At 41.4% G+C, this 22596-nt stretch overlaps 1 protein-coding gene across 1 annotated transcript; it reads right to left on the bottom strand.

Moving 5' to 3' along the window:
- Positions 1-526: 526 nt before the first annotated feature.
- arl4cb (ADP-ribosylation factor-like 4Cb) lies at positions 527-2732 on the bottom strand. The gene has a single exon (XM_017695064.2). It carries the CDS (start codon positions 2135-2137, stop codon positions 1559-1561), a length of 579 nt encoding a protein of 192 aa, XP_017550553.1. The 5' UTR covers positions 2138-2732; the 3' UTR covers positions 527-1558.
- Between the last annotated feature and the right edge of the window lie 19864 nt (positions 2733-22596).

Raw genomic sequence — 22596 nt, 5'->3', positions numbered from 1 at the left:
CACAAGGCTGTCATGGTTTGGATGGTGCAATGCACTTCAATGTGACACTGTATAACACTGGCCTAACAGTGAAAGTCTAAATATAGAGCAAATGCCTTGTTTTGTTGACCCCCATCCCCCATCAGTATGTATCTGTAGGTCTCAGCTTTGCCTGTACCTCCACTACCCCACACCTTCTATAGATCACGACAGGAGGTTCATAGTAAACACATCAAACAACATTAAATAAAGAAAACCTGTACAGAATGGTTTGGTGAAAAAACTAATTTACCCATAATCCCACGTGTAGTCGCTCGGCCTTGACATGTTTGGTGTGGCCATGCCATTTTGCTTCTGAAGTCTAGTGCAAGCTATAAGGCTAACATTTCTAACACTGGATGTCAATAGTCACCCAAATCTTTTCTGTAAATACATCCCAAAAACTTCTGCTTAGACCAGCATCCAGGCCTTCATTATGGCCACAATGTGGTCCACAGGACAGTATGACTTGCGGTGAGCCATGTAATAAACACAACACTACATCTGGTGACTATTGACTTGTAGGGTTTATTAGCAACATAAGCCTTGTAAATCCAATGCTAAACTAAAGAGGCTAAATTGGCCAACAAGCTACATCTTTTTGCTACAAAAGTTTGATTTGATTGCATTTCCAGTCACCACATATTATACAAAGTGTAACACAAATCACTCAAATGAAAAGCAAACGATTGCAGATTCAAAACATTTTCTCTTTTCATTTTAATTGAAAAATACTTCAAGATTCACCTTTTTGACTGTGTTATACAATAATCTGATTTTTGCAATACAGTGTTGAACTCTACTGTTTTGGTAAGAAAAAGTGCTAAGTGGTGGACCATGTTGCAAGCATATGGATGGCAGGCATCCTCCACCACATATAATGTTCCTTTATGTCTTCATAAGCCTGGACATGTACACCCAAGTCCATGCACAGAATGAGACTCAACATACCCAACACCATCTCTTATGCAGGCCTGAACTGCAACATCCACAAACCATGAGCCTCTCTCACTCGCTCACTCACTCGCTCACTCACACACTCATCAGAAGTCAACTGGGGTTGTTCATGAAGGATTTTTGTGATGCACACAGTATATGCCTTGGGAAGGCTGTCAAAAAAAAAGAGATCATCAAGCATTCCATGAACCAAAACTGCAGCGTAGTAGTTTTTCACAGTGCTTTAAGTAGATAACTCCTTCAGTCCTTCAGTTTGACAACGAGGCTACTTGTATATTAGAGGGAAACTGACAGCAGCAGAAAAGGGACCAGCCCTTCGTCACGTTAAGTTTTCAGTGTTTGATTTTCAAAGTTTTCAGTTCATTTTTGGGGTCCTCATGACGTCCGTCGCTCAGAGCCACTCGAATCCATCTGAAAGCAAAGAGAAGCACCCCCCAGCGTCAACAAGGTCAGAGTCACCAGTGCAATGTTGCATGGCCATGTTGGCCTACCCAAAAGACCAAGGGCTACAAGCACAAATAAAGGCATGATCAAGAAGGGAAGAGGGGTGGTGGAGGACAAAAGAACCCAACAGGACCCTCAGCTATCGCTTCTTCTTCTGTTTGAGGGCCTTCCGGCGCTTCACGATCATCTCGTAAAGCTTCTCCATACCCTCATGCAGGCCCTCACCGATGATGGCGCAGGCAGGCTGGACGTGGTACGAGGTGGATGGGGTCAGCTCGCTGAGGGCCAGCTGCTTCTCGATGTCGGCCACTGGAAGGGACCTGGGCAGGTCCTGCTTGTTGGCGATGACCAGCAGCGGCGTGCCCTGGTTCTCCGCGAACTTGGTCACCTTGTGCAGCTCCGTCTTTGCCTCCTCCAGTCGGTCCACGTCCACGGAGTCCACCACGTAGATGATGCCATCTGTGCAGCGGCTGTAGGACTTCCAGAGGGGCCGGAGCTTCTCCTGGCCGCCTACGTCCCAGAAGTGGCAGCTGATGCCCTTGGCTGCACCGTTGCTCAGCTTGATCTTCTCTGTGTTGAAGCCGATCGTGGGCACCGTGTTGACGAACTCATTGAACTTGAGTCTGTAGAGCACAGTGGTCTTGCCGGCCGAGTCCAAGCCAAGCATGACGATGTGGAGAGACTGGAAGGCGGATATGTTCGAAAAGCTGTTACCCATTTTATTTATTTTGATTGATTTATTTCTTGGTTTTGTCACAGGGTCAGTTCAGCAGGCTAGAAGCCCTTCAGTGAGCAGGACTATAGAGGCAAGCATAAATAAGGCAGAGGCTTGTTTTTTTACCCGTCCTTATTCCTTGGGGTGTGGAAAAGATGGAAATGATGGTGCTGTTCCAATGCCGCAGTGAGGCACGGCCACCCGGAACCAGGGCTCACATTAGCATTCTCCCCACGACCACCTTAAAATGCCATTGCGACACCCACCCAGCTCTGGCTCTTTTTCCAGCCCGACCGGTTCAAGAAAGCTCCACCCGGGTTGAACTGCGTCCTCCTCTGGGCTGCTTCAATCCAGTCTGAACCAATTCCACGCAATCCAAAGGCAGCTGTTTTGTCTTTTCGGTCACACATACGTCCATTTACATAGCGGTGCTTCACCGTCCTCCTGTTGTGTCCGACTGTGTAACAGAGTGAAGGGCAGCGTTAGCTCCGCTTTTCTCCGCTCCTGTTTGCGCCTCCGATCACAGTGAGGCACGACGTGCGAGTACGCAGAGCGGGCACTGCGTTCGGCGCTTAGCGCTTTGGCTCCGCCCACAAGCGCTGTGGGAAAACAAACCACACAAACCATTTCTTTTACCACCCGTTTTCCGACCAGCCCCGCCCCTCTGCGCTGCGATTGGCTAATACTTCATACTCTAGTATACTTACAGAGCACCTTTTATACACTACGGTCAATCCAAGTGCTTTACAAACAAGAAAATATAATAATAGCTACATTTTAAAAAAATCTACGAGAATATAAATTAAAATATGACTCAAAATAATACACTTAAGATAAAAAGCAGTGATAGCAATACTTTAAAAATCTCATAAGCAGCCCGTCTGTTGTAGCTTACGTGGGTGGCTTATGGGTGGGTGGCGTTATTTACGTTTTTTTTCCAACCCGCATTCCGACACAACAAACGATGTCAGGAGTAAAACGACTGCGCTGGGATGGCGAATAGGGACAGCAGTGTCAGGAAGCGGGTTTTGTCTGAATATTAGTCGAGGACGACGATTTTATATCTAAAATAGAATTATAGCCGCTACGAAAGACTGTAAAAAAAACTAATAAACAAACAAATGAACGAGTGGCAGTAACACTAATACAATGCAGATGTTTTGCTAAGGCCAACTGGTAGGCCACATCAAGGCAATTCAAACACCCAAACAAAAACATCACGACAAAAATATCTGCAATGTGTCAATATACTGTAAATGATAGCACTGAATTCCAATGTATAAACACATTGGTATGTATGTGTCTTAATGCCCCAAATATATGTGAATATATGTGATGGTAGCATCAAAATGTCAGACAAAGAAAAATATATGCACATCATTTCCTCATATCGGAAACTTATGTGGTACAAGTTCATAACTATATGAGACGCTGACTGGGAGACCAGCGGTCAAGCCCTACCTCAGGCAAGTACACGCCAGTATTTAAATACATGTCAATATTTTAAAATATGAGCACATATATGTCCGTTAAATATGTTGTGATGTCAACATTTACAGATAAGTGAAAATATATGTAATTTTATTGCAAAACTACCTTGACATATACCTTGAAAACACCTAGTTCCTTTGCATTTGGGCATCGTTATGCCGTTAAAACATTTTATATATACTATTATACTTTTACATTTATTTTGAATCAATTATTTCTGATAACCAGTGATAATAATGTTGCCATATGGTCTTATAGTTAATGTTCTATGGTTTTTGTTTGTGCCTGAAATAAAATACAGAGAGAAAAAGGTAAAAAGCTTCAACTGCATAGTCCTGCAGTGCCACCTGCTGGCATGACTGGGAAAGCTTAACTAACAAAACTGGTTTACCTGATATGCTCATTGCCAGGGTCAGTGGGTGTGTTTGAGAGGGGCAGCTACAAAACCATGCTGGACACCGGCTCTCCAGCCCCAGAGATGTGCACCCCTGCCTTAGATCTTCACACACATGCCTTTCTGAAGCATCATGGAGCACTTCACTCACAGATTGTAAAGGGGAACTCCATTTACCTGTGATCATGTAAACAAACTCAAAGTGACTTGATGTGAAATGGTTCATTGTAGGAAGAGTAAACGTCTCAGATGTCTTTACAGTGGTGGTGATGGAAATCGGGGGTTGTGAGGTATTACAATTACATTGCAAATTTAGCCATTTCATTTACTATCTAAATAAATTAAATAAAAAAATCTTAAGCAATATCAGGAAAAATATCTGTAACCATGTCATGTAAAAACCTTCTGTGAGGGAGCTTTTAAAGGTGGACGTCTGGTTCCTATCACCGACACTGTGAACAATCCTGATACGGTAAGTTTCTCAAGAATGGAGCATTTCACACCGACCACTCTGAGTGACTGTTTATAAAAGCATTTAAGCATTTAATTATTCACAAATGTTGAAATGTTGGTGGAATTCCCCTTTAAGGCAGCATCTCCAGTCATGGGCTGGGGCAGTCATGGGCTGGAGGTTAGGGATCCAGCCTTGTGACCGGAAGGTCGCCGGTTCGATCCCCAGAGCCAACAGTCCATGACTGAGGTGTCCTTGAGCAAGACACCTAACCCCCAACTGCTCCCTGGGCGCTGCGGATTGGGCTGCCCACCGCTCCGGGCAAGTGTGCTCACTGCCCCTAGTGTGTGCGTGTGCATGCGTGCATGCGTGCATGCGTGCATGCGTGCGTGCGTGCGCTCACTAGTGTGTATGTGGTGTTTCACTTCACGGATGGGTTAAATGCGCAGGTGAAATTCCCCCCCATTGAGGGACTAATAAGGGTCTCTTAATTAATTAATCTTTCAAGTTGTAGTATCCACTCATACTCATTCGGTTGCAGGTACAAATCCACAAAGTATATTCATGAGATCAGTGATTTAGCTGAAAGGCAGATATAAAGCAACTATAATTCAAAATATCACGTTTCATTACCTCTTTGTATCGTGATTCATCACTTCAGAGAACACTTCTCCATTGCTCCAGTGGCAATATGCTTTACACCACTCCACAGAAACCCATTTCAGTACAGTTCTTGATGTTGCTTCACGAGGCAGCTTGGAACTCTGTAGTGAGTGATGCAACACTTACAGTTGTTTGGTGAAGATCTGTCACACTAGAAATTTCACAAACTTTCTGTGGTAAACATGGCATCCTATAACAGTGCCATGTTTAAAGTCACTGAGCCCTTCAGTATGACCCATTCTACTGCCAGTGTCTGTCTAAGGAGACTGCATGGCTATGTTTGATTTGATACACCTGTTAGCAATGGGTGGGGCTGAATACCTGAGGGGTGTCCATGCTTTGCAGATACATTTGTATGTAGAGTTTTAAACATTTCAGTTTGTGATTAAAAGTTTATGTATGAAAACCTTTTTAGCATTTTTAGGTTCTAAAAAATAGTCACATGATACCGAGAAGGAATAGAAATAAAATGTTTCCATTGTTTTCCCCCTTTGTGTTTTGCATAACTATGTCTTAATTAAGCAATAGGACAGGAGAGGGAGTATCCATCCATCCATCCATCCATCCATCCATCCATCCATCCATCCATTTCCTAAGCCGCTTCTCCGTCAGGGTCGCGGGGGGGTGCTGGAGCCAATCCCAGCAGTCTTCGGGCGGAAGGCAGGATACACCCTGGACAGGTCGCCAGTCCATCGCAGGGCAGACAGACAGACACAGACAGTCACTCACACACTCACACATAGGGGCAATTTTTACCATGTCCAATTGGCCTGACTGCATGTCTTTGGACTGTGGGAGGAAACCAGAGAACCCGGAGGAAACCCACGCAGACACGGGGAGAACATGCAAACTCCACACAGAGAGGACCCCGGTCACCCGGGGCCCTCCTTGCTGTGAGGCGACAGCACTACATACCGTGCCACCGTGCCGGAGAGGGAGTATATTATCGCAAAATAACATCATGGTTTTGATTTGGTGCCCGTAAGATCAGAGGCCTTTAATTAAAATTCAATAAGATCGAGTCAAAGAAAATTTCCTCAAGCTAAGGTCCGGAACATCATAATATCTAACTTGCATCATGATTCAGTGCCATATACAGTTTACCGATGTAGCCTAATACTTATATCAACATCTTATATATCAAACTCTGGAATGATCTTCCAGAAAATGTTTGGGACTCCGATACAATCTAAATCTTTAAAACTAGGCTGAAAACTCACTTGTTCAGTTTTGCTTTTAATTGCAGTTAATTGTTCCCCCTTAGATAAAGGCAGCAGATCCAGGGGGTACAGGGAATTATAGTAAACTGAGACGCTGGTGCTGTCGTCCCACTGCTCGCACGCGGTCACTCAGGTTTGTGGACGGTGGAGCGGAGGGATGCCAAACTGTTTCAGAGTGCTCTCGTGTCTGTGTGTCCTTCTGGTTCTCTGCTTTTAGTTCAGCTGTCATAGTCAGATCTGCCGGAGTCATTAGCCACACTCTGGAAATGTTCACATTCCCTGTTTCACGTACAAACAGACAGAATAAAACTAATTCCCTCTCCTTTTTTCAGAGTATACAACCGCCCACATGTCTGGCCGGACACTGAAGGACGACTGACTGTCGAGCCCTCCTGTTACCCACTTCAGACCAGCTGCCCACGCCCCAGCTACCGCCACCCACCTGCCCACCCTACACTGATGTTTTCATAGACTCCTAGCTATTACTACTACTAATACTACTGCTATTAATATTAGTAGTATAATCACTTGTAGGTAGTTTGACCAGAGGAGGATGGGTCCCACCCCTGGTGAGCCTGGTTCCTCCCAAGGTTTCTTCCTCAGCTCTGAGGAAGTTTTTCCTTGCCACTGTCGCCCCAGGCTTGCTCACCGAGAGGTTTCTACACTCTTGTTAAAACGTTGTCTTTTCTGGAATTCTGTGAAGCTTCTTTTTGACAACATTCATTGTAAAAAGCGCTATACAAATAAATTTTGATTTGATTTGATCTTATGCAGTCAACAACTGAATGTTGAATCAAATGAAGTACAGTTTGGTAAAATTTCAAGAATATTTACTGTCAGTTTTCTCTTTTTAGAGAACGCCATGTGAAAAAACCTGCCTCTGGCTGACTTCCTTCACCGACTGCTGTTTCTCGCCTCGTCCCTCCCCTGTGTGTGCGTCACTTATTCCAGTCTCAGTGCGCAAGGTAATGCACAGATCTGATTGGCTGAGGAGCGTCACGTGTGATTTTTACAACGCATGCGATTGGTCTGTGAGTTTCCCCGGGCGCTAAAGCCGTACTGTAAAAGGTAGGAAGGTTATGCCGATTAAAATAGAACCACCCGGTCGAAATTAAGTAATTCTCCTTAGTTTATCGTTTATAGGCCCAGGTTAGCGTAGGACAGCGTCTGGGCAGGACTCGGACCGCGGTCCGCCTATTTGTGACCATCAGTGATGTTATAGTGATAACACACGACCTTGAGTGTTCTATTGCTTTTATACAACAGTTAAATAAATACAGTAAGAAATTAATAAATTGGGCCGTTAACGCATTTAATATGTTTTAATGTTCAGTTCCTTCCGCCGAATTATAGTTCCTTAACAAGCAGCTCGATGCTACGTCAGAGTAACGAGCCCCGCCCACTCGCTGCACAGCCGGCAGTTCGTTCTCCAGCTCCACACAGAACAACTGACAGTTTGGGAATTTAGTGCCGTCTCATCTTCAGACTCTGGTCAAATCGGCTGTCGGTCAAATCTTCAAAGTGTCCATTTTCTGTTTGTGGCAAAGCCTAAATAGCCTGAGGGTCTCCTAGCAAAGTCGTTGCGTAGCAACGGCGTCTCAGTGGCGTGATGTTATGGCGAAGTATCAGCACGATTAGAACGCCTTTCAACCAATCAGCTTGCGACTGTTGTTGACTGTTGTAGCTATAATGTTAATGTTAAGCACGATGTAAATGTGTTTTTAAATGATTATTATTGTTATTATTATTATCATTATTATTATTATTATTATTATTATTATTTGTCTTCATCTTTTTCTTCTTTCATCATTGTCTTCTTGAATAAGAGAGAAAACAGCACTTTGACTCTTCGTCCACTAGATGGCAGAAGCTCACTACAGATGTTGAATGTTTTGTTTAGAACAGGACGCCCAATTAGAGCAGAATAAACTCCAAATTGCACTGGACCGCAACTCTGCTGGATAGGGCGTTGGGCCACCCTGGCCTAGAGCAGCTTCCCCACACGAGGAATAATAGATTTAGACATTTGGAAATGTTGGAACTGGAACAAAGGACTTTAATGTCGACTCTTACTGTGAGGGCACTGTGTGGCTTATAACAGCCTCAAATGACGCAACAAAATGCAAGCACACTGGTTTTATAGTAGAAATGAACTAGTCAACAAGCAATGGAAGCTCAGAGCCTGTCAGGTAGAATCATGCAAAAGCACACACACTCACCCCAAACTGTGTGGAGAAGTTCAGTAATCTCCAATGCACTTGATTATGTGGCACCATATGGCAAACTGTAATCTATAAACATGGAGAAGAGAATTCCATATAGCTGCCACTGCTGTGTGCCACACATTTGAAGCCATGAAAATGAGCTCAAAATAAAAATAAACCACATAATTATTTATCCTATTTGGGAGAAACAGACACTGTTATTAAAAAAAAGTCTTTTTGAAGTACTTGCATTGATTTCTCAAAGGAAGAAAGAATAACATTGAGAAGTCATACCAGCACCTCCTTTACATATCATTTACATGAAGCACGCCCTGATTCATGCTGATGTTTCAATAGTGAGCCAATAAACCAATAAACAGCAAATGTGAAATACACAAAACGACTCAGTTTTTAAGACAGTAGAATGTTATGACTGTGTAGAGTAAAACAGCATTTTTAAATGCTGTGTTATTGGAGTATATGATGCTAGCTGTGCTTTGTACTATTATTGTTATTTTGTGGGGGGAGTCAGTACTACAAAACAAAAGCACAGTGTAAAATGTCTTTAAATGGAGCATAAAATAGCTGCAGGATGTTTGTATCAATGTGAATGTCAAGTACATCCAGTTTTGTACAGGACTGCCATGTGTATAAATGAATATTATTATTATAGATGATGTTGATAACAGTTTTGGTTAATTAACAGTAAATCATGCAGCTTTTAAACAATTACTCTCAAATTTACACACACTCCTTCCTTCTAGACTTGAGTTTGATTGTACACATATGCCAAAGATGAAAGTGATGAATAATAAGGGTTACAGTGAGCAGTGTTACAGTCAGTGGTGTTACGGTCAGTGGTGTTGCAGTCAGTGGTGTTACGGTCAGTGGTGCTACAGTCAGTGGAGTTACGGTCAGTGGTACTGCAGTCAGTGGTGTTAGAGTCAGTGGTGTTACGGTCAGTGGTGTTATAGTCAGTGGTGTTACAGGCAGTGGTGTTACAGTCAGTGGAGTTACAGCTTTGTTGATGTTCAATAAAACAGACGATATAATGGTAGAATGACTCAGCTAAAACCAACAGCAGCCGACTTGAAGCCTGAATCTGCACACTGCATACCTGAGTGATCCATTGCAGAGAGGTGATTGCAGTGTCTAAGGCTTCCTGAGGTGTAGTGTAGAGATAAGCTCTTCACATTAGACTGATAAATAGCACACCGAGTTCATACCTTCACTCTGCTGAGGAGGAATGTGCTTTACTTTAAGGCCAGGGAGTACCAGTCACCACACACACACACACACACACACACACACACACACACACACACACACACATTCCTATCTCTGTGGGGTGTTTCTGTGTCCATGTCCCACACCTAACTCAACCCTAACCTTAAACTCAACAAACCAAAAGCTTCTGTTGCTTTTTTCACATAAAATCTGCATTTTGTGTTAAAAAGTAAAGTATGTTTCATCATGTGATGCAACCAAATACCCCCACAATGTCAAAATGTTCATGTTCTTCATCATTCATCCATGCTTCATGCCCACAAAGTGATACATATACACACATTCCCTAAGTACGCACACATGCTGTACACTGGAGAATTATTCATGCTCATTTAAAATGCATAGACATAAATACAAATATGGTACTTGAGCATCAGTGTCACACTGCAGATGTGATCTCTAAAGCCCTGTTGGAGCTGCATTACATTTTCCAGGGGAGGTGCTGAAACATGAGTGATTACCAATGAGATCCGTAATGTTAATCCTCTATGAAGTCTGTTAAAAAATCTGGAACGAATTATCTTCTACAATTGGGAGGACTTGGAGCTGACATCACAGTAAGGTAATAACAAAACTGGGTAATACAGAATGGCCCATCCATTTCTTTCCTCTTTTTTCTTTTTGGCAACCTGAAGATAAGATTAAAAGCTAAAATGGAGCCTGATTGGCTGCAATTTCGTAATCATTAAGTTCATGGCAAGAATACTGAGCTCCACATTTGATGTAAAGTCTTCTGTCTCATCCAAAGTGTGGTGTCTGTTGCATAATGCTGAGGTTAAATGTCTGTGTGATGATATTTCTACCTGTGATATTTGGGGTACTTTGGAGAATTACACAGATCCTTTATCCCGTTCAAACTGGCCAGTCAAATCAGACATAAATTACATCACTGGACCTCCTGTGGTAAAACTAATCCAGCTTGAACAGGGCTTAACATGGTGACTTGCAGTTTTAACAAAAAAAAGTTGAATAGTGCAGCTGTAAACTTTAACTCCTGTCAGATTGAAGTGGTATGGCTTCCTGAAAAAAAATACTCCTACTACTGATTACTTTACTACACTGTTTACACTATATGGCCAAAGTATGTGGATACCCCTCCTAATGGTTGAGATCTGGTGTTTCAGCCACATCGATTGTTAATCTCCATAGACAAATGCTTGCAGTAGAATGGGTCGTACTGAACAGCTCTGTGATTTTAAAAGTGGCCCCGTCATAGGATGCCACCTTTGCCACAAGTCATGTATGTGAAATTTCTGCCCTGCTAGATCTGCCCCAGACAACTATAAGTGTTATTATGAAATGGAAGCTACAATAGCTTAGCCTTGAAGTGGTACACCATGCAAGCTCACATAGCGGGGAAACTCGCTGCCTCTGGAAGCAGCTAGACCTATTTGTCAGGAGTTTCATGAAATGGGTTTCCATGGCCAAGCTGCTGCACACAAGCCTAAGCCAAACCAGGAGTGATAAAACATCCTTAACTATCTGGCTGTCCAGGTTTGATGGATGCCAGGAGTACACTACCTACCGGAGTACATAGTGCTAACAGTGACGTTTGGTGGAGGAGGGATAATGGTCTGGGGCTGTTTTTCAGGGTTTGGGCCTCTTAGATTCCAGTGAAGGGTAATGTTAATGTTACAGCATACAAAGACATTTTACACAATTATATGCTTCCAACTTTGTGTCAGCAGTCTGGGGAACACCATTTCCTGTTCCAAGCATGAGAGAGCTCCATAGGCTATGTTTACATTGCTCAAATCCAATGTTTTCCTCAAATCTGATCCCTCTGACAGGATGGTTCACACTCGTTTAGGTAATTAAAATTGGTTATTAATGTGAATGAACCGGCGCCCTGAAATGACCAGCATGCACACATCCTACTTGTTAACGTGATGTGAATGAATTACGTGCATCACATGGATCATCAGCAAACAAACCAATGAGCAGAAAGAGCCTTTGCTGTGAAAATAATTAACTCTGAACAGCTGTTTATTACTACATATGCTGCTTTTACACCATTTACAGGGTTTAACTTTCATTTGGTGCTGCTGCCATGGGGTAATGCTGAATAATGGTGTATGTGCAGTGGAAAAAAACACATGAATTCCAATCTGAGCTTTCACATTAAGGTCACATGGCCATTAATCGAGTATGTTTCTGATCGAGGAGCACATATGAAAATGGCTCAGGTCAGATTTGCGTGTCCACACAGCCCTGAAAACATCACATTAGGGCAAAAAATCGGATTTGTGCCACTTCAATCTGGTAATGTGAACATATTCATAAAGACATGGTTTGACAAGTTTGGTGCGGAGGAACCCCAGTGGCCTATTTAGAGCCCTGATCTCAACCCCACTGAACACCTTTTGGGATGAACTCGAAAGTTGTGAGCCAGGACTTCTTGTCCAACATCAGTACCTGACCTTACAAATGCTCTTTTGACTGAATGGGCACACATTCCCCCAGACATGCTCCACAATCTTGTAGAAAGCCTTCCTAGACGAATTAATGACCATGGTTTTAGAATGGGATGTCCGACAAGCTCATATAGGAGTGATGGCCAGGAGTCCATATACATTTGACCACGTAGTGAATCTTGAAACCTGCACTTTTCTGTTCATGTTTTAAGATGAAAGTATGCCATACAGTGTCAGAACCTCCAAAAGCAAGCCTATTTGAGATGACTCAACAACTAGACATGGTTTGAGGCATGAGTTAGACATGCTAACTGGCAGCGTATTAGCTCTCATTACTTGTTAGGTACATTAGCCTTAAAGCTCATAACAAACTGAAATAGACAGAGTTCAGACATCAAACATATATTGGCTTACGCAATGTTTTGGGGTAAGAAGGGGAAAGTTGTGTGAAGTTGACTTTTGGCCAGTCTATCACTTTAACGTAAATGGATATCCACTGGCATATGAAGGAGCTGGGATTAGTGTTTGGAATTTGCACACCGTCCTGGTTATGTCAGGCTCATCCACCACTCCCTGAAGGCTGTTTGGGAAGATAATTGGCGGAGACACAACTCAGCACTCTCCCGAGAGACGGGTGAGGCTGGTGCCCTTGAATGAACTGGTTAAAAGATTGCTTTAAAGCAGAGAAAAATTCTTTGCTGTTATAATTCAATCCCTGTCACTCTTCCAGTCATTTCGAGTGAAGGAAAATGAAGATGGATGAATGGATCCAGTCTGAAGTTTGTACAGCATGTTTATGTCCCAAGTGACAAACGGTCGACAGGGCGTTTCTGACCTGAAGTTTTGGTTTGGATTTGAGGTGGAGAATGCGGTCCTCAGACATGCCAGGCTTTACAAGATCACGTGTGTTTAGATTGGCGATGATCTAAGTCAGGAAAAAGCTGCTGGGCAGCAGAAAGGTCGGAGAAGAAATGATAAGGAAGGAATTTTTACAAATTGCTCTTACTTCGGCCTGTTAAACCGCACAGGAGCTGGACTGACAGTGCTAAATGAACAAGCATTCGCTTTCTAATAATCTTTTACAGCTATGCACTTATTATTTGTCATAATTTCTGAATAATTCAGTGGTTGAGATGTAAACAGAGTTGTTTGCTTCATTGTAGAAACTCAGATTTCTTTACAGTGGTGGTGATAGGAACCAGGCATCCCCCTGTCAACATAAATATAGCCAAAACCTTCTCAAAACTATCGTAAAGCAGTGTCCAGTTCACAACAGACACTGTAACTGTATGCATACAGTACACACAGTACAAAATTTAATATTTTGTGGCATCAGAGGTGAAGAAGAACCAGAAGATGCCATTATTTCTGTTCAAGGAAATGCTCTTTTATTGAACAAAGCAATAAAATAGCTTGATTTTGAGTTGTAGCAACAGGACAAACAAGGACAAACTTGGATAAAGCGGTTAGACTGTTGAGAGAAATCACAGAAAAACAGCGGAATAGCAGGAAAGGTCACATATAGCGGAATAACTTCTCTCTAAAGTACACAAACAAACCCACACTAAGCCACAGCCCAACACAATAAAACACAGTCAATACATAAACACATCTGCAACCAACATTGGCAAGAACAACAGCATGCACAAAACCCACAATAATATTCAGTCTAGGTCCATAATTAAAACAGAAATATTCCGAGCTGAAGCAGCAGCACTGTACTAAGACAAGCTTGGAAAAGTCTTGGACTGATGAGAGAAATCACTGAGGAATCAGACAATCAACACCCATCTCAAACAGCTAATAGCTTATAGCTATGCTCAAATACCATCTACATAAATCTTATTGACTTTGTAAATGGAATAAAGTAACATGCAAGTTGCGCCTGGCAGGAAGCATGTAGAAAAATGGGTGAAATGACCTTTTTCGCGACCACTGATTTTGAAAGTTTCACAAATACAGCATTTTACAATCCGATTTGCCAACAACAAACAACACATTTTGTGAGATATACTGTAAGTGACTGTTTTTTTTTTTTTTCAAAATTAAAGACTTGACACACTTTGTTGATAACAGTACCTTCTAAAGACCTAAAAGCCCTTCAGATGATCTATCTTGAAGGTAGGTAGAGCTTTAAGGTTGGGTAAAAACTGATTTGGGGTAGATTTTTGGGGGCAGGCTTTTTATTATTATTATTATTATTATTATTATTATTATTATTATTATTATTATTTACTTTTAGAAACTTAGTGAACACAGAAGGAAGGCAGATAGCTAGCATTACTACTAGGAGGCCGAACGTCTTATTGAAACCATGTAATCATAGCAACTGCATTGTTGTTACAGTTGAGAGAATGGATTTCTTAAACATTAAACGTCAGATGAGGAGGACAAGCTAACAGGTAAAGTGAATAAAGTAGCTACCTGGTTTCTAAAGGCCTTAACTCAGTTTGCATGTATGGCATTTGGCTGATGCTCTTATCCAGAGTCATTCTACAGGCCAAGGCAGTGTTAGGAGTCTTGCCCAAGGACTCCTATTGGTATAGTGTGGGGTGCTTGCCCTGGTGGGGGATTGAACCCCACTCTGCAGTCTAGAAGGCAGAGGTGTTAACCACTACACTAAACAACCACTAACAGTTCAACTCTGTTGTCTATTTTGTCTAATAACTGTTTTATGTAGAATTCTGTTTGATGACTGAGGTAAGAGTAACAAAACTAGCTTGGTTGTATTTGTTTGCCTATTAATCAGTGGCTAGACTAGCACAATTAGGTGACACCACTGGGATTCCCAGCGGTTGTATGATGTATTTGCCTAGTGCACGCTGGGTATTGTAGTTAGAGAACAGAAATGAATAAATATGAAAATAATATAACACAATATGTAACATATTAAAATGTAGTTTTAGGCCAGAATGCCTCTACAAAATTCAGACACTATTGGCAGTGATATTTATTCAAATCCTATTTATACTAAGTTAATAAAATATACTATTGTCTGTTATGTATTGAAAAAAAAAAATATATATATATTTTTCTTCTAAAGTTGCTGTTGCTTCCAGATGTTAAGCCTGTATAGTAGTGTAGTAGCATTGTAATCTCCTGTATGTGTACAAATGCTGGAGAATTTTATGCTAAGCTGGAATTCATGTGACACTATTTAATGCCCCTCAGGCTCTGGCCTCCTTCTCCACACTAGATGGGTTAATATTTCATGTTTCCCTGCAGAACATTTAGCAGGAATCTAACACGGTCATGAAGAGGTTGTGCAGAAATTCAGCGAGCAAACTCTTTGTGGCATGAGGTGACCTACTGCAATGCATGATGGGTAGGAAGTCCTTGGAGACTGGGGAAGAGCTAACAGAGAAGAGAAGAACCCCAGCATTAATGTAATCTCAAGCACACAACAATACATGGTTAATGCAGGCTGCAGCACGGGACAGCGTCTCTCGTGGAGGAGAGAAGAGCTGCTTGGAGAAATAAAGAAAGGGGAGAGAAGATGGTGGAGTGGAGTAGACATTTATTTACCCCTCAATAATGGCTTTGTTAGAGAATCTGACAGAACCATTTTGGCATTTTGAAATTATTGATTCTTAAAGTTGCACTATGTAAGATTTTGTTGTGAAAACTGAATGAAGTATCATTACTAAGTGAAAAGAATAAAAATGAGCTAAAATATGCTGTGCATGCACTGCGGTTAGTTGCTATGTAATTCCGGAAATAATCATTTAAATGTGTCGGGTCAGGAATTTTTCACACCATGTCGCACGTCTTTACATCTTAACACCTTAACGTCAAAGCATAGACTCAAAAAGGAGTGTGTGCTTCTGCACATTGTGAACAATTATACATTTCCACCAGAGAGGACTCCATATGTACATATATACATATACACTGTGTGCACAGTTATTAGGCAAGTCTTATTTTTGAGGATTATTTTTATTGATGACCAGCTACAGTGCTCTTGGTTAATCCAAAATGTTAATAAACCTCAAACACGAATGTTTAAGAAAGTAAAAGTGAAGTTTTGTCTTTCTTAGGAGAATATCTATATGTGCACATTTATTGGGCAACTATAGTGGTGCAGAATTATTAATCAGCTAAATGAAAAACACACATTTTCCCATCTCACTTGTTTATTTTCATCTGTTCAAGTGAGAATTATAAACAAACAACTCAAAGCTTTCCAATGAACATTTCTGAGCAATAAAGAAAAAAATTAGTGACCAATATAGCAATTTTGCTCTGACAACAATCCAGACAGTCCTTTTCCTCTTTGGCCCGGAGGACACGACGTCCATGATGTCCAAAAACAATGTGGGCTCGTCAGACCACAGGACACTTTACCACTTTGTGTCAGTCCATCTCAGATGAGCTCGGGCCCAGAGAAGCCGTCGGTGTTTCTGGGTGTTGTTGATATATGGCTTGCACTTGCACTTGTAGATAGAGCGACGAACTGTGTTCACTGACAGTGGTTTTGTGAAGTGTTCCTGAGCCCATGTGGGAATATCCATTACAGAATGATGTCGGTTTTTAATGCAGTGCCGCCTGAGGGATCGAAGGTCACGGGCATTCAATGTTGGTTTTCTGCTTTGCCACTTACTTGCAGAGATTTCTCCAGATTCTCTGAATCTTTTGATGATATTATGGACTGTAGATGATGAAATCCCTAAATTCCTTGCAATTGCACGTTGAGAAACGTTCTTAAACTGTTGGACTATTTGCTCATGCAGTTGTTCACAAAGTGGTGAACCTCACTCCATCCTTGCTTGTATACGACTGAGCCTCTTAGGGATGCTCCCTTTATACCCAATCATGACACTCACCTGTTTCCAATTAACCTGTTCACCCGTGGAATGTTCCAAACAGGTGTTTTTTGCGCGTTCCTCAGCTTTCCCAGTCTTTTGTTGCCCCTGTCCCAACTTCTTTGGAACGTGTTGCAGACATCAAATTCAAAATGAGTGAATATTTGCAAAAAACAATAAAGTTTATCCATTTGAACATTAAATATTTTGTCTTTGTAGTGTATTCAATGGAATATAGGTTGAAAAGGATTTGCAAATCATCATATTCTGTTTTTATTTATGTTTTACACAACATCCCAACTTCATTGGAATTGGGGTTGTATATACAGGGAGATTCATTTTAAAGAGGCCCTGAATATTCTGCTGTAACTCCCATTAGGATGAAGCAATCTGAACCAAACAAATACACTACATATCTTGATGTAAATGTAATTGATTGCACTACATGTGATGCTGGAAATGATCTCTGTTTTCTACCAGACACACGAAGGGTTACGGGGGTCTGCACCCAGAAGTCGTAAACAGAGGTTAAATGTGGTGACGGCTGTCCGCCACCTACCTCATCACTCCAACAGGGGCTTGTTCAAAGCTCTATATAATCAGGAGCACATTGCATGTAGTTTCCTTCAGATTGCTTCATTCACTCACCCATTCAAATAATTGAATTCAGGCGTTCCAATCACTTCCATGGCCGCAGGTGTATAAAACCAAGCACCTAGGCCTGCAGACTGCTTCTACAAACATTAGTGAAAGAATGGGTCGCTCTCAGGAGCTCAGTGAATTCCAGCGTGGTACTGTGATAGAATGCCACCTATGCAACAAGTCCAGTCATGAAATTTCCTTGCTACTAAATATTCCACAGTCAACTGTCAGTGGTATTATAACATAGTGGAAGTGATTGGGAACGACGCCAACTCAGCCACGAAGTGGCAGGCCACATAAAATGACAGAACAGGGTCAGTGGATGCTGAGGCGCACAGAGCGCTGAGGATGGCAACTTTCTGCAGAGTCAATCACTACAGACCTCCAAACTTCATGTAGCCTTCAGATTAGCTCAAGAACAGCATAGAGAGCTTCATGGAATGGGTTTCCATGGCAGAGCAGCTGCATCCAAGCCTTACATCACCAAGCATGTGCAAAGCATCAAATGTAGTGGTGTAAAGTGCCATCACTGGACTCTAGAGCAGTGGAGACGTGTTCTCTGGAATGACAAATCACGCTTCTCCTTCTGGCAATCAGATGGACAAGTCTGGATTTGGCGGTTGCCAGGAGAACAGTACTTGTCATCCGTGTCTGACCTCACAAATGGGCTTCTGGAAGATTGGTCAAAAATTCCCATAACACACTCCTAAACCTTGAGGAAAGCCTTCCCAGAAGAGTTGAAGCTGTTATAGCTGCAAAGGGTGAGCCAACATCATATTAAACCCTATGGGTTAAGAATGGGATGTCAGTCAAGTTTATATGCGTGTGAATGCAGACGAGCAAATACTTTTGGAAATATAGTGTATATCACTGCTGTCAGGACCTAGTATCTCCAAAATCGTAACTTTACAGGAAAAATTGATTTTTAATTTTTCATGTAAGTCAGTGAAACGAGACGTTATTCTAAGTAATTTTGGGCCATTTCTTTTGGTCCATTCATCATGAAATGTACACACAATGTAAAGGTCACCGGGCATTTTCAGATTATGCCCAAAACCAATATATATATTACTCTACAGATTAATCACTTTAAACTGCAGAGGAAGCATTACGGAAGGATATGTAGTATACATTGCATAAAGTCTACACATGCAATTTAAAAAATTTGCCGCATGAGGTAACTACATGTACATGGTTTAATAGTGTACATGGGTTCCAAATGAACTAAGTACTTACACTTTGGAATCATGTAAATTCAAAGCACTGTATTTTTCAGGGTGTATGGTTACCCTTAATGCAGCGAGCCTGAACCAAATGACAGCATTAAAGGTGGAAGTCTAGAAAAATAAACTAAAACAGAGAGTCCGCAGTCTGTACTGCAGGGTAAGGCCAAGGCATCAGCAATGCTTTGCTTTTTAAAATGAACAAAATGTGTGCTTTGATTTGGCATCATTTTTCATGCATTTTAAGTACATGATCTATTGGTGTAAATATTAGTCATAAGGAATTTATCTGCTTTGATTAGCGCCTGCACTTAAAAGCTAGAACACTCTGCTGAAGATGAGAAGTCATAAATATTTCAATGGATGTTCGTGGTTGGAGAAGACTGACAGAGGACGGGAGATGAATACATGATTCCAGTTCTAGCCTCTGTGGTTGTTTTTCATGTCAAATGACTCTCAAGTTGCTGGCTGAACCACACTTGGTTGGGAACTTTGAGACAGCTCAGCTTCCTAGCTGATGGACTCCATCGTAAGACTTTATGAGTGAGGTATCAGATAAGTAGGAGATGGAAGGAGATGGAAGAAAGAAACTGGAGGCCCTTTGCCAAGTTTCGATCTGACCCCCACCCGCCCCAAGCCCCTTCCCTGGTTACCCCTCCTTTCATCACAGACACACAGAACAATGTGCTCTTTGTTCTTTTGATCTCTCAGACTTGCTTGTGTCGGTCAGGTGTTGTATGGCAGCTGGGAAACATTTCTATAAATTGAGGAAAAAGGGTTTAGTCACTCCAACACAGACTGTCCACTGTCAAAGAAAGGAAAGGATGTCGACTACATACATACTGATTCATGAATCTTTAGTTGTTAAATAATCTCAAATAGAAGTGCTTATGCAGTCTTGGACACTGTATGATAGTATTAGCCATAAAATAAACATATATCTGAACAGCTTAATACAGCTCATACAATGTCAGAAGACACATAACCACATCTCCAGAGCAAAAACCAATGAATTTTGGTTTGGAATTTTGGCATTTTTTTTTTTCAACCACTGTGTTCATGGAGACCAATGGGAAGTGATGCAGAATGGAGCTGCTTTAAAAGAACGGTAGGCAGAAAAATTCAATTTATGTAATTTTCTAATAGTCCCATATATAGTTGATCAGCCAAGACCTTTTTTTTAGTTTGGTACTGGAGTTTCAAGGCTAAGAAACACTAGATTAATTCCTCAGCTTTCAAATACATGGTGAGATTTTGCAGCTTGCAGTAAATCCTACCGCGCTGCTGTTTGAGTGGGATGAGAGAAATTCTGGGGAAAAAGGAGCATTTTGCCATCCAATGGAATAGGCTTAATGGTTTCCAAAGGAGAGCGCAAGTTTCCTGTAAATACCTTTAGATCCCAATAGGAAATCATCAAACGCATTTAGAATAAGCCACTGGTTACCTGTTAATCCATGAAGATCTGTTACAATGTGATATTAAAAAGCCAATACACGTTGCAAAACTATCAGGAACCACCAGTAAGACAGTTTTCTATGGGTTTCTTCTACAGGTGACAGGTTTAGGAGAACACTAGTGATTTCAATCAGGTTGTTGCTTGGAGGCTAGTGAAAACAACCAGTGTTGGTCAGTAGCACTGCAACTATAGCAAAGCTATTAGTTTAACCTAATTTTCCAGGAGTTTGGTGGACGCAGCACTATTTTACAAATCAAGTAGCTGTTCGGTAGTGAAGCTATTCTATTTTATCAATTTATTTAACAGAGTTGTGTTGACAAATGCTACCCCTCTATATATGCAAAGATGACCTTAGACTGTATAAACATATTGTCGCTGTTCAGAGTGCAAGTACCTCCGGTTTTGGAGCGTTTCTATTGGTCCATTCATTGTAGAATTTTCACACAAAGTGAAAGACACTGTTTGAGTCTGAATTATGCAGAAAACTAAAAATTAAGATTTTATTTTGTTTTGTATGGTCAGCAACGATGCATTTTCAAATTAGGTATTCTGCATTGTTCTGCTAGAATCAACTAACTGCATCTCTCATGTTAAATACACACACACACACACACACACACACACACACACACACACACACATTTTCTAAGCCGCTTATCCTTCAGGGTCTTGGGGGGGCTGGACCCTATCCCAGCTGTCACTGGGTGGAAGGCAGGATACACCCAGGACAGTTCGCCAGTCCACATTCACACACACACGCCTAGGGGCAGTTTGACATTTCCAATTGGCCTGATTGCATGTCTTTGGACTGTGGAAGGAAACAGACACAGGGAGAACCTGCAAACTTCACACATAAAGGACCCTGGTCACCCGGCTGGGGAACCAAACCTAGGCCCTTTCTACTGTACCGTTCCACCCATTTCATTATGACTAAGATTATTAGATTATTAATAAAGATACTAATCTTTAGAGCAGTGCATTAAAACACTCCAGAAAGGAGCAGACCAAAAGCTCTCTAGTATTCATTTCAAGGCTATATACATAATATTAGCTCCAAAAGGATAATGATGGACAAGACAGACCAGATGACATTCTGACTGTCCTTGATACACAATATTTCAGAAATGGGAACACGCATAGAGCTCTAGACTGAACCCATAACAATAAAAACATGGAAATAAAAGAGCAGCACCATTCCTGTTCTTTAGGTGAACGAAAATGATGTGCATTTAAAGAATAAAATTGAGAACATTTTGAACTGGGAGATTATTATAACTTTTATTAGCCTCAGAAAAGGAGAATTGGGTAACTTTGGGGCTAGAAACCAATTTTAGTGGTCATGCATGGTCCACAGTTGAGTAATATTGTATATCTGTACAGAGCAAAAGTGGAATAACAAAAGGTGGAAGAAAATGTCACCACCGCAGAGTGGGAAATTGGTTCTCCATACTGTTATGCCTGCGAGATACTCATCTCATCAGCTCTCACAAATTTCAAGAACTATGACAGACCAGGTAATAAAAAAAATCAAGGTTTTGTACTGTAGAGGAACCTTATTGTGGGATGACTTTGTGACTCTCCGTGATGCTCAATATTTCAGAAGTATGGGGCTGAAAATGATTGGAACCATAATCACATGAATATAAGTGCATGTTGACATCTATTATTTAACAACTGTGGCCAAGAAGGTAATAACTTTGCATGAGTGTCATATCCTCATACATTTTGAATTGAAGCAGACATCGCTGTAAAGGTAAAGTGTAAAAAGAAGTATTTCTCAGTTGCAGTAGAAAGTGTGACGATGCCCCATTTCTCATTTTAATTGCTCCAAGCTAAGCTCATTAATAGACTAGAAAAGATCGATGTGTGCACTTCCTTGCTTTGAACATGACTAATTAACCCCAGTTTGTTTTCAGTCTCACTTTGGATTTTTTAAGCTGTTCTAGACCTGATAGTCGCTGTTTCTTTGCCATGTAGCTCAGGATTACTCTGAGAACGTCTCTAAAAGACAGATCCACTTGGTCCACAACAGAATTGGTCATGGTAGCAGAGAACTTGCAAGGAGAATTACCATTCTGTAACGTCCTCCGGGTTTCTCAAAAGCTCCTGAGCAAGTCCAAAATGAATGGACTAATATGGAGAATTTGAGCAAAATCATGCTTTAACATTTTAATGTAAAATAATACAAACAGAAACATTTTAACACTGCTGTTAT

Source organism: Pygocentrus nattereri, chromosome 6 (genome assembly GCF_015220715.1).
Source record: "Pygocentrus nattereri isolate fPygNat1 chromosome 6, fPygNat1.pri, whole genome shotgun sequence".
NCBI lineage: Eukaryota > Metazoa > Chordata > Actinopteri > Characiformes > Serrasalmidae > Pygocentrus > Pygocentrus nattereri.
The sequence above is the reverse complement of the archived record's forward strand: the minus strand, read 5'-3'. Positions and strand labels throughout refer to the sequence as shown.

Excerpts from the sequence above, each read along its gene's own strand:
- arl4cb (XM_017695064.2), bottom strand. The coding sequence starts at position 2,137 with ATGGGTAACAGCTTTTCGAACATATCCGCCTTCCAGTCTCTCCACATC.